The sequence below is a fragment of the Strix aluco genome, chromosome 30, assembly GCF_031877795.1.
Source record: "Strix aluco isolate bStrAlu1 chromosome 30, bStrAlu1.hap1, whole genome shotgun sequence".
NCBI lineage: Eukaryota > Metazoa > Chordata > Aves > Strigiformes > Strigidae > Strix > Strix aluco.
The window spans coordinates 1,948,675-1,964,490 of record NC_133960.1 but is presented as its reverse complement, the minus strand read 5'-3'; the positions used below and the strand labels follow the sequence as shown (position 1 = coordinate 1,964,490).

General features: G+C 58.3%; 2 protein-coding genes across 2 annotated transcripts; both read right to left on the bottom strand.

Annotated features, from left to right (window-relative positions):
• Window positions 1-268: 268 nt before the first annotated feature.
• On the bottom strand, window positions 269-2,270 carry S100A11 (S100 calcium binding protein A11). Its single transcript, XM_074809580.1, has 3 exons — window positions 2,097-2,270; window positions 833-970; window positions 269-554 (listed from the first exon to the last, which is right to left on the bottom strand). Exons 1-3 carry the CDS (start codon window positions 2,097-2,099, stop codon window positions 405-407), a joined length of 291 nt encoding a protein of 96 aa, XP_074665681.1. The 5' UTR covers window positions 2,100-2,270; the 3' UTR covers window positions 269-404.
• Window positions 2,271-5,336: 3,066 nt separating this feature from the next.
• LOC141916749 (uncharacterized) lies at window positions 5,337-15,786 on the bottom strand. Its single transcript, XM_074809506.1, has 4 exons — window positions 15,649-15,786; window positions 9,085-15,158; window positions 6,537-8,922; window positions 5,337-6,308 (listed from the first exon to the last, which is right to left on the bottom strand). The coding sequence occupies exons 1-4, from the start codon at window positions 15,784-15,786 to the stop codon at window positions 5,337-5,339; spliced, it is 9,570 nt and encodes a 3,189-aa protein (XP_074665607.1).
• Window positions 15,787-15,816: the final 30 nt, after the last annotated feature.

The following is a 15,816-nucleotide window of genomic DNA, read 5'->3' as shown; positions in this document are numbered from 1 at the left end:
CTTCTTGGTCATGCCTCTGTCTTTGCATTTACCTTGTGTAGTTGTATTCTTTAGTGTTACTGTAGTAAAAAAAAAAAAAATGGAAAATGTACCACTTTCCCCGTGGTACTTAAGAGGCTGGAGGATCTTCAGGCAGTGGCAAGGATGAGCAAATGCAGGGGTGGGGAAGCAGAGGGCAGGACCTGGAGCTCCTGCTCCCCCTGTGGCTGGACTGCTTTCTTCGGCCTTCCTCCTCGGTCGTGCTGCTGAAATAAAACCATGCCTTACGCCAGGATTTTAAACCTTTTATTTTATACATAAAAATGAGGAATGGGGAGATCCCCATCATAAAGGCACTGCTTCCAGCTTTGCATCGGTCTTGTTCGAGGAATGTTCACGGTGGTGGGGAGATGCAGCAGCCAGGGCTAGGGATGAGGGGCCTTAACAATCAGGGTATCGTGGCAGGCCACTGCGATGCCCCCGATGAGGTTCAGGAACTCCTGGAAGTCCAGCTGCCCGTCGCTATTCAAATCCAGTTTCTTCATCATCCTGTCCACGACCCCTGGGTTCTGATTCTGCAAAAGACCAAAGAGAGGGGAATCGGTGTCTGCCTCGAGGCAGAGGTGCCCCTCGCTGAGCACCCCCCCAGCCCCAGGAATGGACCTGCCGCTGCCCAGTTCGTCACTGGTGCAGAGGGACTGGCAGACGGAGGCAGAATTCAGCCAGGCCAGGGCTCGTCAGGCCACGCTCCGGCTTCTGAGGGGAGCGAGCTCTTCCCAGTGCCCACCCCGCGGTGCCTGTGGGGGCTGTCCCAGACGCTCTGGGAGCCTCTTTTGGCCTGGATTTTTCTCACCTTCGTGAAGGCGGCCAGCTCCGTGTTCATGAAGGCCAGGAACTCCCTCTTGGAGAGCTTGCAGCTGTCGCCTTCGCGCCCGGCGTACCGCTGGAAGACGGCCAGCAGGGACTCGATGCAGCGCTCCGTCTCCGTGGGCTGCAGGAGCAAGAGCGCGTTCAGGTGAGCGCTGTGGGGAGCTCTGGGCTCCCAGAAGAGCAGCCTGGCTCTATTCCTGGAGGAAGGCTGGGCTGAGGGGGGCCTCATGCAATCCCTTTCCTCGAGGAGTCTCTATGCCCAACCTGTCCAGCTGCATTTTTCTTTGGTATTAATTTCTCTGCTGCCTTGGCACAGTGTTTGTGCTGGGGGAAGGACCCAGAGGACTGGGGAGTGGTTCATGGAAAATCCCCCAGGGAGATGTCGGCTCCCAGCGGAGGAGTGTCCTGGACTGGGAAGAGCTTGCTCTGCAATCACCGTGGTGTGCTCGTTTTTTTCCGTGCTCTCCAGCACGATTTGGCTGGGGCTGCTTTTGTAGGAAGATAAGCCTGTCTCCCCCTTTCCCTCCCCCCTGCCCTGTCTGGACAGAGGAGAAACTCTGAGTCATGAGAGAAAAATTTGAGCAGAGTTGTCTCCCCAAGCTACTGCCTCCAGGCAGGGACAGAGCTGGGCTGGACAGGGCAAGGTGAGGGAGGTGGGGGGCCTGTGGGGCTCTTTCCCCTCCCCCTGGCCCCAGTCTTTGGCAAAGAGCAGTGTGGAGAGAAGTGGGCTGGAGTCCGCCCTTCCCTGCCTAACCTCAGCATCCTGGGGCCTCCCTGCCACATCCTGCCCTGCCTGAGGCTCAATTCAACCTTTTTTGGTTAATGTGAGGGGAGTTGAGTCGCTTCTGCCCTCAGCTGCAGGTCCTCAGCTCTTGGCTCCTCTGAACCCCCCGGGACAGTGGGAGGCAGAGCTGCAGCCCCAAGTCTGGTGATGGCAAGCGGAAGCGTTAGTGGGGAAAAAGGAGGGGAGGGAGTGGTGGGGAACAACGCAAATGCCACCCCCTGGTCCCCTGTATCTGCAGGGACCCTCTGCCCTCCCTCTCTAGCTCTACACCCTCTTTCCCCACCCGGGCCCCCTCCCCAGCAGAGATTTAGCTCAGCTCTTGGCACCGTCTCCCCTTTCCCGTGCCAAAGCGCGTCTTGCCTTCAGCTCTGGGGCCTCTTGCAGGAAAAGCTCCTCTGCCATTGCCCTCCTGCCCTTATAGAGCCACCTCTCCCTCCCCGACCCGGGCTCCCGGCTCACTCACCATGGCTGAGGTGTGAGGAGGGGGCTCGGTCCTCAGCACGGCTGCGGTACAATGTGGCAAAGCAAGAGCCGGGGTGGTTTTGAGCCTCACGCCGCAGCCACCGCCCTTCCCGGAGCCCTGACTCAGCCCCCTGGGCTGCGTTAGGCAATCGTCAGCTCTAACGGCAGATCTGGACGTGCCTGCGGTCCCCAGCTCAGGCTCAGGAATGTGCTGGGCCCCTCCTCTGGACTCTCTGTCCCTTTTCCTCCTGAGTTCTGTTCTTTACAGTTATTTACGCTTCCATTTTCTCCTTGTCTGTTTTCTCCCCTTGGTCCTTTGCCGCTCATCCCTTCGTTTCCTCCCCAGAGTCAAGGCTAAGCCCCCACCCCGGGCTTCCTCACTGCTACCTGGAGCATCCTCAGTGTTTCCTCTTGCTACAGCGAGATTTGGGCTCCCCTCGTTTTCTAACGAGGCCGCTAAAGGCAGATCAGGCATAGGTGAGCAGGCAGCGTTCCCCTGCCCATGCTGCTGGGGCTGCTCATCCTGGGGGTCAGCTGCTGCCTCTCCCCTTCAACCCTGACTGCTCCCACCTGCTGAGCTTTGCTGATAACACCTCGTAACCTTCTCATGTTGTAAAAGTTGGGGGGGGAAAGTAGCCCTGTGGGGTTGGGGTGCTGTGCTGGGTGCTGGTCTGAGCTCCCTGCCAGGACTGGCCACCTTCATGCTGCTGTGGGGCGAGAGACCCTGAAGGGTGAAAAGGGGGAGACGCAGAGGTGGAGGAGGGACAAGAAGCACCCAAAAAGCACCCAGAAAGGCAAGTGATGTGCCCAAATAGCGTAGAGGAGGGACAGGAAGCACTCAAAAGGCACCCAGAAAGGCAAGTGAGGTGCCCAAATAGCTGAGGGAGGATGGGGACTGCGGGGCTTATGCTGCTCAGAAACCAGCGCACAGGGCTGTGATGCCTGGCCACTCCCCATCCACCAGAGCCAGGGAAGCTGCTGGGACATGTGGTGTTTACCCGTGTTTGCACAGCCCTGCCGTGGTTACCTGCCCTCTCCACGCCTTTGAGACCGATGATGACACAGAATCGTCCGCCCAGGGCTGGATTTCCCTCTGACTCCCAGCCCTGGGCTTGGGGGGAGCCTGGAGCAGAGGAGGGGAGTAACACAGGCTGCCCCTGCTGTGTGAGGGAGCTGGGATGTGCCCGGGGATCTGGGACAGCTTCCAGGGCCAGGGCTCTTCAGGAAATCCTGCTGGAGACTGACTCAGCATGGGGCAGGAGAAAGAGAAGCAGCTACTCAGGGGGACAACTCTCCCCAATATATTTTCCTTTCTTGCCCCAATTTCCTGCCCCAAACTGGAAACAGTTCAGTCCACATAAATTAAAAGAATTTTCCAAACCTGGGAGCTGAGGGCAGGAAACCTGCTGCTCTTCCCCTTGGATTTTGCACTTTTCACCTGCATTTTGCCAACACCTCTTTGTGCTCCTTTAACAACACAATATCCCCTTTGCAAGAGCGAATCCCAGAGGGGGTCGTGGCCCAGCCCCATCCTGGCTGTAGTGGGGGATTTCAGGAGATTCCTGTTTCTTGCCGCTGTGTGTGTGTGCTCGCAGTCGAGGTGCTGGCCCTGTTTGCAGACGGCCCATCTGTGCTGCCATATGTTTGTCACCAAGATGTGCGACTGTCACGTGCATGAAGGGGACATCACCCTGTGCATCCACCTGCCCCTGGCTGGGACAGACGCTTCCGTGTCTTCCTGGCCCCGGGTTCAGAACATCACAGGCTGGTGACCGTGGCCAGCTGAGTGAGAGGCCCTGGGTGCTGGCCCTGGGGCTGCACAGGCCATGGTGGACCTGAGCTGCCCTTGCTCCTCCTGGCCAGCCCCGTTACCAGCCAGCGGGCTCTGGTTGCGTTTAAGAGCAAGACACAAATGGTGCTGGGGTTGCCCTCGCTTCTCTCTGTCTTCTTGCAACATTGCAGCCCCGTCTGCTGCTGAGGGAATTGGTTCTCTCCTGCTCAAGGGAAAGAAAAGTGACTAAAATCTGGTTTTCTCCATGGAGGTTCATGGATGTCTCCAGCTCCAGCCTCGTGCACCGTGGGAACGATCCGGTGTGTTTGCCGCACTGTGCTGCTGCCTCTCTCCTGCCCAAGGATCCAGCAGTGGTCCCAGGTCTGGGACAGCCAGTGGAAAAAGGCAGATGGATGCATGCGGCCGGGAAAATGTGTGTCTGGATGACTCTTAACCAGCAGTGGCTTTGCACTGCTGGCTGTCCCCGTAGTGCCCGGGCACATCCCCACGTGGGTGTCAGGTCAGAGTACATGTGGGCTGAGATGGCAGCCCCTGAAATCACACAGATCAGTAGCGAGGGCCAGGGGTTGAGAGGTGTGTGGGCTCCTAGACATGGAGTAGGGGGGATTTGGTGGGATTTTCAGCAGCCTCTGTCTGGTTTAAGTGTTTGGGATTAGGAGGAATGTGTGATCTGAACTGGGACACCCTCCCACCAGGCTGAGGCCCATGTAGAAATTAGATGTGAGGATGAAGGATGGCAGCAGTCAGTGCAGTCATCAGCTATTTATTCTGATTTTTCATGCAATACATCAGTGTGAAGAAGAAAGAGCCCCCCCCACACACCATTACCCTGCAGTAACCACAGCATAACTCGACTGCTTCAAAGCCTCCGTGAGCTGGAGCTGGGATTCTGCTCAGCTGTTAGGGGAGCAGAAGGGTGTAACAAAAAACATTGCATCTACAAAAGTGTTTTTTTTTCCCAGACTTGAGGATTTTCAGGCCCCAGAATGAGTATGATTGAGCTACTGGAATTTTTAATTCCTCTTCTGTTGTGGAGCAGAAGCCAACAGGAGAGTCAGCCATGGAGCTGGGGAGCCGTGAGTGCAGTGAGATGCAGAACAGTCATGCCACAGGGTAGAAGAGATGACAGGGACATAAAGGACAGAGAGACCCAAGGATTCCAATTAGAGCAGAAAAGTGACTAAATACTGCATCAAGGTGGAGAGACATAATGCAGGAAGGCAGAAACTGCAGATCCTGTGGTAACTCTGCCTACCTATCTGCTGAGGATTTGTTATGTGGAAACCCCCCAAACCCACCTGACACCTTCTCAGAGCACCCCGTTAACCCTTTTGTGTCAAACACTTCTGTGTCACCACACGGTGATATCCTAAACTGAAAGCAAAGAGCAGAAGTGAACCTCAAAGAGATCTGGAGAAGCCCCACCAGCTCCAGGGAGAGAACTTCCCCTTAAGACGCCTTGGCTTCACCCCCGGCACAACGACTCAGTGCCTCCTGTGAGACTGGGGGGCCAGGGGGGCCCTGGCTCTGCTTGGTGCAAAGCTGTGGTTCCTCCTCCCGTTGAAGCTGGGCATCACTCACTGGCTGGGGACTCCTCTTGCTCTTCTCCTCCTGCTGTGGCTGGCGGCTTTTCTCCGGTGGAGCAAGCTCTGCATCCTCACGGCAGCATCTGGTTTCATCTCTCCGGGGTGGTTCTGCCCGTGGCTCTGGAGCCTGGGGCAGAGGTGGGCAGCTCTTGGCCTCCCTGTCCTCACGGTACCTCACCTGGCAGCTGGAGTCCAGCTCCCTCGAGACTTGTTCCCTGGCAGCTTTTGCTCCATCTCCCTGGGGCTGATGCTTCTTCTCTTCTGTGTTGCACATCTTGGGGTGCTGGCTGTCCCTCCTGTCCTCCTTGAGCTTTGTCCAGCAAGTGTCACTCTTAACACCATCCTGCTCGGAGGCAGAAGCCTGGTGACCCCCATCCTTCACCCCAGGTGTGCCCCCTTGCCGTGGCAGTTCAGGCTCCCCTGTTTCTCGCTCGCCCCTTTGGGGTCGTGACTCTGGGGGGTTGCTCTTGTCACACGGGTCTGCCAGTGGCTGGGGTGACACAGAACACTTCTTCACATAGATGGGCTGCCCCAGGTTCTGTGGCTGTTGGCAGATGATCTTGTAGGTGGTAGATTCAGGGTCGTTCAGATTCTGGATCACCTGGATCAAGTATGCAATGGTCTGAGGCTCACAGGGCGGAGGAACGACCTGCACCTCTGGTGGAACATCGGGCTCGGTGGGGATATAATGGACCCTCACATCGGTGACAGAAGCTTGCTCACCTTGTGGGCAGAGGTCTCTGTTATCCAACTCCACAGTTCGGTAGAGACACTTCTCATGTCTTTGTCCTTCATCTTCAGGTATCTCGCAGCTGTTTGGCTCAAAGGCTTTTTCCTCATGTAAAAGTCTGTGGTTCCTCCATTCTTGGTCTTCTGAGGACGCACAGGGGGTGCTCTCACATGGCTCACTCCGTAATTCCTTTCCCTGAGGGTGGTGCAGAAACTCCATCTCTTGTTCTTCTTCAACAATCCGGAGAACGTTTCTCTCACGGGTCTCTCTGAGGGATCTCATGGCACCTTGTTCTCCCCTGTCTTGTGTGTGGCGGCTGCGGTGATCGTAGACCCGCTGGCGATCGATCCTTCTCTCCCGCACGGGCTCTTCCCTCTCTCTTTCCCGGCAGACCCTCCTGTCGTCTTCTGGTTCTGCGCAATCACGGGCACACTCTCTCCTTTCCACATCGTCACGTGGCTCCCGTTCGCGGGTGACACGGCGGATCCTGACGTCTGCTTCTGCTTCTGCTACTGCAGTTTCCCGTGTCCTCTCGTACCTCACCGAGTCGCGTTGTCTCCTCCCATCATCGTTGGGCTCACGTGTCTGACAGTCGCGCCTGTCGCATGTCTCTCTCGGGTCGGTCGTGGCATCTCGCTCTTCCCTTTCACGTGTCTGGCGGCTGCGGCGCTCGTAGACCTCCACCTCCAGGTCCTGCTGGCGAGCGATTCTCCTCTCCCGCACGGGCTCTTCCCTCTCTCTTTCCCGGCAGACCCTCCTGTCGTCGTCTGGTTCTGCGCAATCACGGGCACACTCTCTCCTTTCCACATCGTCACGTGGCTCCCGTTCGTGGGTGACACGGCGTATCCTGACGTCTGCTTCTGCTGCTACTACTGCAGTCTCCCGTGTCCTCTCGTACCTCACCGAGTCGCGTTGTCTCCTCCCATCATCCTCAGGCTCACGTGTCTGACAATCACGCTTCTCACATGAATCTCTCGGGTCGGTCGTGGCACCTCGCTCTTCTCTTTCGCGTGTCTGGCGGCTGCGGCGCTCGTAGACCTCCACCTCCAGGTCCCGCTGGCGATCGATCCACCTCTCCCGCACGGGCTCTTCCCTCTCTCTTTCGCGGCAGACCCTCCTGTCGTCTTCTGGTTCTGCGCAATCACGGGCACACTCTCTCCTTTCCACGTCATCACATGGCTCCCGTTCGCGAGTTACACGGCGGATCCTGACGTCTGCTTCTGCTTCTGCTACTGCAGTTTCCCGTGTCCTCTCGTACCTCACCGAGTCGCGTTGTCTCCTCCCATCATCGTCGGGCTCACGTGTCTGACAGTTGCGCCTGTCGCATGTCTCTCTCGGGTCGGTCGTGGCACCTCGCTCTTCTCTTTCACGTGTCTGGCGGCTGCGGCGCTCGTAGACCTCCACCTCCAGCTCCCGTTGGTGATTGATCCTCCTCTCCCGCACGGGCTCTTCCCTCTCTCTTTCCCGGCAGACCCTCCTGTCGTCGTCTGGTTCTGCGCAATCACGGGCACACTCTCTCCATTCCACGTCGTCACGTGGCTCCCGTTCGCGAGTTACACGGCGGATCCTGACGTCTGCTTCTGCTTCTGCTACTGCAGTTTCCCGTGTCCTCTCGTACCTCACCGACTCGCCTTGTCTCCTCCCATCATCGTCGGGCTCACGTGTCTGACAGTTGCGCCTGTCGCATATCTCTCTCGGGTCGGTCGTGGCACCTCGCTCTTCTCTTTCGCGTGTCTGGCGGCTGCGGCGCTCGTAGACCTCCACCTCCAGGTCCCGCTGGCGATCGATCCTCCTCTCCCGCACGGGCTCTTCCCTCTCTCTTTCGCGGCAGACCCTCCTGTCGTCTTCTGGTTCTGCGCAATCACGGGCACACTCTCTCCTTTCCACGTCGTCACGTGGCTCTCGATCGCGGGTGACACGGCGGATCCTGACGTCTGCTTCTGCTTCTGCTACTGCAGTTTCCCGTGTCCTCTCGTACCTCACCGAGTCGCGTTGTCTCCTCCCATCATCGTCGGGCTCACGTGTCTGACAATCACGCTTCTCACATGAATCTCTCGGGTCGGTCGTGGCACCTCGCTCTTCTCTTTCGCGTGTCTGGCGGCTGCGGCGCTCGTAGACCTCCACCTCCAGGTCCTGCTGGCGATCGATCCTCCTCTCCCGCACGGGCTCTTCCCTCTCTCTTTCGCGGCAGACCCTCCTGTCGTCTTCTGGTTCTGCACAATCACGGGCACACTCTCTCCTTTCCACGTCGTCACGTGGCTCCCGATCGCGGGTGACACGGCGGATCCTGACGTCTGCTTCTGCTTCTGCTACTGCAGTTTCCCGTGTCCTCTCGTACCTCACCGAGTCGCGTTGTCTCCTCCCATCATCGTCGGGCTCACGTGTCTGACAGTTGCGCCTGTCGCATGTCTCTCTCGGGTCGGTCGTGGCACCTCGCTCTTCTCTTTCGCGTGTCTGGCGGCTGCGGCGCTCGTAGACCTCCACCTCCAGGTCCTGCTGGCGATCGATCCTCCTCTCCCGCACGGGCTCTTCCCTCTCTCTTTCGCGGCAGACCCTCCTGTCGTTGTCTGGTTCTGCGCAATCACGGGCACACTCTCTCCTTTCCACGTCGTCACGTGGCTCCCGATCGCGGGTGACACGGCGGATCCTGACGTCTGCTTCTGCTTCTGCTACTGCAGTTTCCCGTGTCCTCTCGTACCTCACCGAGTCGCGTTGTCTCCTCCCATCATCGTCGGGCTCACGTGTCTGACAGTTGCGCCTGTCGCATGTGTCTCTCGGGTCGCTCGTGGCACCTCGCTCTTCTCTTTCGCGTGTCTGGCGGCTGCGGCGCTCGTAGACCTCCACCTCCAGGTCCCGCTGGCGATCGATCCTCCTCTCCCGCACGGGCTCTTCCCTCTCTCTTTCGCGGCAGACCCTCCTGTCGTCTTCTGGTTCTGCGCAATCACGGGCACACTCTCTCCTTTCCACGTCGTCACGTGGCTCTCGATCGCGGGTGACACGGCGGATCCTGACGTCTGCTTCTGCTTCTGCTACTGCAGTTTCCCGTGTCCTCTCGTACCTCACCGAGTCGCGTTGTCTCCTCCCATCATCGTCGGGCTCACGTGTCTGACAATCACGCTTCTCACATGAATCTCTCGGGTCGGTCGTGGCACCTCGCTCTTCTCTTTCGCGTGTCTGGCGGCTGCGGCGCTCGTAGACCTCCACCTCCAGGTCCTGCTGGCGATCGATCCTCCTCTCCCGCACGGGCTCTTCCCTCTCTCTTTCGCGGCAGACCCTCCTGTCGTCTTCTGGTTCTGCGCAATCACGGGCACACTCTCTCCTTTCCACGTCGTCACGTGGCTCCCGATCGCGGGTGACACGGCGGATCCTGACGTCTGCTTCTGCTTCTGCTACTGCAGTTTCCCGTGTCCTCTCGTACCTCACCGAGTCGCGTTGTCTCCTCCCATCATCCTCGGGCTCACGTGTCTGACAATCACGCTTCTCACATGAATCTCTCGGGTCGGTCGTGGCACCTCGCTCTTCTCTTTCGCGTGTCTGGTGGCTGCGGCGCTCGTAGACCTCCACCTCCAGCTCCCGTTGGTGATTGATCCTCCTCTCCTGCACAGGCTCTTCCCTCTCTCGTTCCCGGCAGACCCTCCTGTCGTCGTCTGGTTCTGCGCAATCATGGGCACACTCTCTCCTTTCCACATCGTCACGTGGCTCCCGTTCACGAGTTACACGGCGGATCCTGACGTCTGCTTCTGCTTCTTCTACTGCAGTTTCCCTTGTCCTCTCGTACCTCACCGACTCGCCTTGTCTCCTCCCATCATCGTCGGGCTCACGTGTCTGACAGTTGCGCCTGTCGCATGTCTCTCTCGGGTCGCTCGTGGCACCTCGCTCTTCTCTTTCGCGTGTCTGGCGGCTGCGGCGCTCGTAGACCTCCACCTCCAGGTCCCGCTGGCGATCGATCCTCCTCTCCCGCACGGGCTCTTCCCTCTCTCTTTCGCGGCAGACCCTCCTGTCGTCGTCTGGTTCTGCGCAATCACGGGCACACTCTCTCCTTTCCACGTCGTCACGTGGCTCCCGATCGCGGGTGACACGGCGGATCCTGACGTCTGCTTCTGCTTCTGCTACTGCAGTTTCCCGTGTCCTCTCGTACCTCACTGAGTCGCGTTGTCTCCTCCCATCATCGTCGGGCTCACGTGTCTGACAGTTGCGCCTGTCGCATGTGTCTCTCGGGTCGGTCGTGGCACCTCGCTCTTCTCTTTCGCGTGTCTGGCGGCTGCGGCGCTCGTAGACCTCCACCTCCAGGTCCTGCTGGCGATCGATCCTCCTCTCCCGCACGGGCTCTTCCCTCTCTCTTTCGCGGCAGACCCTCCTGTCGTTGTCTGGTTCTGCGCAATCACGGGCACACTCTCTCCTTTCCACGTCGTCACGTGGCTCCCGATCGCGGGTGACACGGCGGATCCTGACGTCTGCTTCTGCTTCTGCTACTGCAGTTTCCCGTGTCCTCTCGTACCTCACCGCGTCGCGTTGTCTCCTCCCATCATCCTCGGGCTCACGTGTCTGACAATCACGCTTCTCACATGAATCTCTCGGGTCGGTCGTGGCACCTCGCTCTTCTCTTTCGCGTGTCCGGCGGCTGCGGCGCTCGTAGACCTCCACCTCCAGGTCCTGCTGGCGATCGATCCTCCTCTCCCGCACGGGCTCTTCCCTCTCTCTTTCGCGGCAGACCCTCCTGTCGTCGTCTGGTTCTGCGCAATCACGGGCACACTTTCTCCTTTCCACGTCGTCACGTGGCTCCCGATCGCGGGTGACACGGCGGATCCTGACGTCTGCTTCTGCTTCTGCTACTGCAGTTTCCCGTGTCCTCTCGTACCTCACCGAGTCGCGTTGTCTCCTCCCATCATCGTCGGGCTCACGTGTCTGACAGTTGCGCCTGTCGCATGTCTCTCTCGGGTCGGTCGTGGCACCTCGCTCTTCTCTTTCGCGTGTCTGGCGGCTGCGGCGCTCGTAGACCTCCACCTCCAGGTCCCGCTGGCGATCGATCCTCCTCTCCCGCACGGGCTCTTCCCTCTCTTGTTCCCGGCAGACCCTCCTGTCGTCGTCCGGTTCTGCGCAATCACGGGCACACTCTCTCCTTTCCACATCGTCACGTGGCTCCCGTTCGTGGGTGACACGGCGGATCCTGACGTCTGCTTCTGCTTCTGCTACTGCAGTTTCCCTTGTCCTCTCGTACCTCACCGAGTCGCGTTGTCTCCTCCCATCATCGTCGGGCTCACGTGTCTGACAATCACGCTTCTCACATGAATCTCTCGGGTCGGTCGTGGCACCTCGCTCTTCTCTTTCGCGTGTCTGGCGGCTGCGGCGCTCGTAGACCTCCACCTCCAGCTCCCGTTGGTGATTGATCCTCCTCTCCTGCACGGGCTCTTCCCTCTCTCGTTCCCGGCAGACCCTCCTGTCGTCGTCTGGTTCTGCGCAATCACGGGCACACTCTCTCCTTTCCACATCGTCACGTGGCTCCCGTTCACGAGTTACACGGCGGATCCTGACGTCTGCTTCTGCTTCTGCTACTGCAGTTTCCCTTGTCCTCTCGTACCTCACCGACTCGCCTTGTCTCCTCCCATCATTGTCGGGCTCACGTGTCTGACAGTTGCGCCTGTCGCATGTCTCTCTCGGGTCGCTCGTGGCACCTCGCTCTTCTCTTTCGCGTGTCTGGCGGCTGCGGCGCTCGTAGACCTCCACCTCCAGGTCCCGCTGGCGATCGATCCTCCTCTCCCGCACGGGCTCTTCCCTCTCTCTTTCGCGGCAGACCCTCCTGTCGTCGTCTGGTTCTGCGCAATCACGGGCACACTCTCTCCTTTCCACGTCGTCACGTGGCTCCCGATCGCGGGTGACACGGCGGATCCTGATGTCTGCTTCTGCTTCTGCTACTGCAGTTTCCCGTGTCCTCTCGTACCTCACCGCGTCGCGTTGTCTCCTCCCATCATCCTCGGGCTCACGTGTCTGACAATCACGCTTCTCACATGAATCTCTCGGGTCGGTCGTGGCACCTCGCTCTTCTCTTTCGCGTGTCTGGCGGCTGCGGCGCTCGTAGACCTCCACCTCCAGGTCCCGCTGGCGATCGATCCTCCTCTCCCGCACGGGCTCTTCCCTCTCTCTTTCGCGGCAGACCCTCCTGTCGTCTTCTGGTTCTGCGCAATCACGGGCACACTCTCTCCTTTCCACGTCGTCACGTGGCTCCCGATCGCGGGTGACACGGCGGATCCTGACGTCTGCTTCTGCTTCTGCTACTGCAGTTTCCCGTGTCCTCTCGTACCTCACCGAGTCGCGTTGTCTCCTCCCATCATCGTCGGGCTCACGTGTCTGACAGTTGCGCCTGTCGCATGTCTCTCTCGGGTCGCTCGTGGCACCTCGCTCTTCTCTTTCGCGTGTCTGGCGGCTGCGGCGCTCGTAGACCTCCACCTCCAGGTCCCGCTGGCGATCGATCCTCCTCTCCCGCACGGGCTCTTCCCTCTCTCTTTCGCGGCAGACCCTCCTGTCGTCTTCTGGTTCTGCGCAATCACGGGCACACTCTCTCCTTTCCACGTCGTCACGTGGCTCTCGATCGCGGGTGACACGGCGGATCCTGACGTCTGCTTCTGCTTCTGCTACTGCAGTTTCCCGTGTCCTCTCGTACCTCACCGAGTCGCGTTGTCTCCTCCCATCATCGTCGGGCTCACGTGTCTGACAATCACGCTTCTCACATGAATCTCTCGGGTCGGTCGTGGCACCTCGCTCTTCTCTTTCGCGTGTCTGGCGGCTGCGGCGCTCGTAGACCTCCACCTCCAGGTCCCGCTGGCGATCGATCCTCCTCTCCCGCACGGGCTCTTCCCTCTCTCTTTCGCGGCAGACCCTCCTGTCGTTGTCTGGTTCTGCGCAATCACGGGCACACTCTCTCCTTTCCACATCGTCACGTGGCTCCCGATCGCGGGTGACACGGCGGATCCTGATGTCTGCTTCTGCTTCTGCTACTGCAGTTTCCCGTGTCCTCTCGTACCTCACCGCGTCGCGTTGTCTCCTCCCATCATCCTCGGGCTCACGTGTCTGACAATCACGCTTCTCACATGAATCTCTCGGGTCGGTCGTGGCACCTCGCTCTTCTCTTTCGCGTGTCTGGCGGCTGCGGCGCTCGTAGACCTCCACCTCCAGGTCCTGCTGGCGATCGATCCTCCTCTCCCGCACGGGCTCTTCCCTCTCTCTTTCGCGGCAGACCCTCCTGTCGTTGTCTGGTTCTGCGCAATCACGGGCACACTCTCTCCTTTCCACGTCGTCACGTGGCTCCCGATCGCGGGTGACACGGCGGATCCTGACGTCTGCTTCTGCTTCTGCTACTGCAGTTTCCCGTGTCCTCTCGTACCTCACTGAGTCGCCTTGTCTCCTCCCATCATCGTCGGGCTCACGTGTCTGACAGTTGCGCCTGTCGCATGTGTCTCTCGGGTCGGTCGTGGCACCTCGCTCTTCTCTTTCGCGTGTCTGGCGGCTGCGGCGCTCGTAGACCTCCACCTCCAGGTCCTGCTGGCGATCGATCCTCCTCTCCCGCACGGGCTCTTCCCTCTCTCTTTCGCGGCAGACCCTCCTGTCGTTGTCTGGTTCTGCGCAATCACGGGCACACTCTCTCCTTTCCACGTCGTCACGTGGCTCCCGATCGCGGGTGACACGGCGGATCCTGACGTCTGCTTCTGCTTCTGCTACTGCAGTTTCCCGTGTCCTCTCGTACCTCACCGACTCGCCTTGTCTCCTCCCATCATCGTCGGGCTCACGTGTCTGACAGTCGCGCCTGTCGCATGTGTCTCTCGGGTCGGTCGTGGCACCTCGCTCTTCTCTTTCGCGTGTCTGGCGGCTGCGGCGCTCGTAGACCTCCGCCTCCAGGTCTCGCTGGCGATTGATCTTGTTCTTCCGCACGGAGAGGGGTTGTTCATCCCGTTTCTCATCCTGATGGATGTCTCTCTCACTTTCTTGAGATTTAATCTTCCGTTCCTGTTTTTTTACTTGATCACAGATTTCTCTTTCTGGTTCACAGGTATCATCATTCCTGAGATCGAGCTCTAGCGGTTCCTGTATGTTTGACTGATATGGGCGTGTTGAATCCAGGCTTTCAGGCTCATGTTTCTGGTGGCTTCTCTGTTCAAGTGCTTTTTGTTCCAGCTCACGTACGTGGTAGCGGTTTCTCTCTCCTGTGAGTAATTCAGGTTTACATGGCTGATTGTGACTTCCTCTATCTGCTTCTTGTGGCCGCTGGTTTTTTTGATCATTTGATGGTCGTGCTGGCTCCTGCGGCTGACGGCTACTCCACCGGTTTGGCAGTGGTTGTGGTTCACAGGTCTGGCTGCGACTCCTCACGTCTGCCAGTTGTTCTGGCTGAGGCCTCTCTTGATTTTGCCTCTCATCTGCCTGCACTCCAGGCTCATGTGCTTGCAAGCTGCCGCGCTTGCAGGCTTGTACATCTCCTTGTCTGTCTTGCTCCAGGGGCTGACGTCTTCTCTGGCTTTTCCGTTGGTCGCATGGCTCTTGGCTTCTTTCTTCATATACCTCAGGGATTGGCTCCTCTGGCTCACTGCATCGTTTTGCATTGTTTCTGCTTTGCGTGTTACGTTGTTGGCGATGACTTCCCGCTTCCTCTGGTGTTTCAAGCTCGTTGACCCCTGTTTCTCGTTGCAGCTCAGGTTCACAGGGGGGATGATGATTACTCTCACAGCTTTGAGAGTCTCCCTCTGTTACTCTTCCTCTGTTCTTAACTTCAGGCTCTTGGAGTGACTTTCCACTGGTTTTCAGCTCTGTTCTTTGCAGAAGGCATGGTCCCTTCGGCAGGTACCAGTAGCAGGCCTTAGCCACTCTGAACACCAAAAGCAGGAACTCATTAAAATCTATTTCCCCATCACCATCCCACTCCAGGAACTGCAGAATCTTGTCAATCGTCTGAGGGTCACGTGGCTTCTGCAGGGAAAACACACACACAGGGAAACAAAAAAGGGATTTTAGCCTTCCTGCTCCTTGTCTGAGAAATGCAAATACAGGGACAACTGTAATCCTTTCTCTGTCCATCTCTACACCTTCACTTTTACAGCTCAACAGCTACTCCATGTCTTTGTTCTCCATTTTCCTGGTTGTTCCCTGGCTGCAGCTAACCATCTCTCTTCTCTTTGGGATATGCTGTATTACTCTACTGGATGCATTTCCTTCCTACCTTTGAAAGAAAACCATACCTCGCATGGTTCATTCTCCAGCTTTTGCCCTTTTGCTCATGGAAAAATGGGTCGGAAGAGCTGTCAAAGCAGTCAGTGAAAAGGAATGCAACTGCTGCTCCCCTTTGGTGAAAGCCTCCCCATCCCACTGGCATAAGAATCATCCCCTCTCCACAAGGAGATTTTGCAGTCCCTGCACTCCAGTCTTGGCCTCAAGCCCTCCCCCTTGCAGCAGCACTCACAGCTATGACATCTGCAAACTCTCTCTGGATGAACTGTTTCATCCTCCGTCGGCTGAGTTTGGAGTAGTCTCCATCTTCCTTTGCATGTTTGTGAAAGGTGCTGATGATGATGGAAATGCTGTCTAAGAAGCGAGACATCTTCCTGCAGATTCAAGCAAGCCTGCAAGA

Bases quoted from the DNA above. Each gene is read 5' to 3' on its own strand.
- S100A11 (XM_074809580.1), bottom strand. The intron at 555-832 runs GTGAGAAAAATC...GGTCTTTTGCAG, and splicing joins AGCTGGCCGCCTTCACGAAG to AATCAGAACCCAGGGGTCGT.
- LOC141916749 (XM_074809506.1), bottom strand. From the start codon at position 15,786: ATGTCTCGCTTCTTAGACAGCATTTCCATCATCATCAGCACCTTTCAC. The intron at 15,159-15,648 runs GTGAGTGCTGCT...TTTTCCCTGCAG, and splicing joins AGTTTGCAGATGTCATAGCT to AAGCCACGTGACCCTCAGAC. The intron at 6,309-6,536 runs GTCTACGATCAC...CTTTTACATGAG, and splicing joins GAAGGATCGATCGCCAGCGG to GAAAAAGCCTTTGAGCCAAA.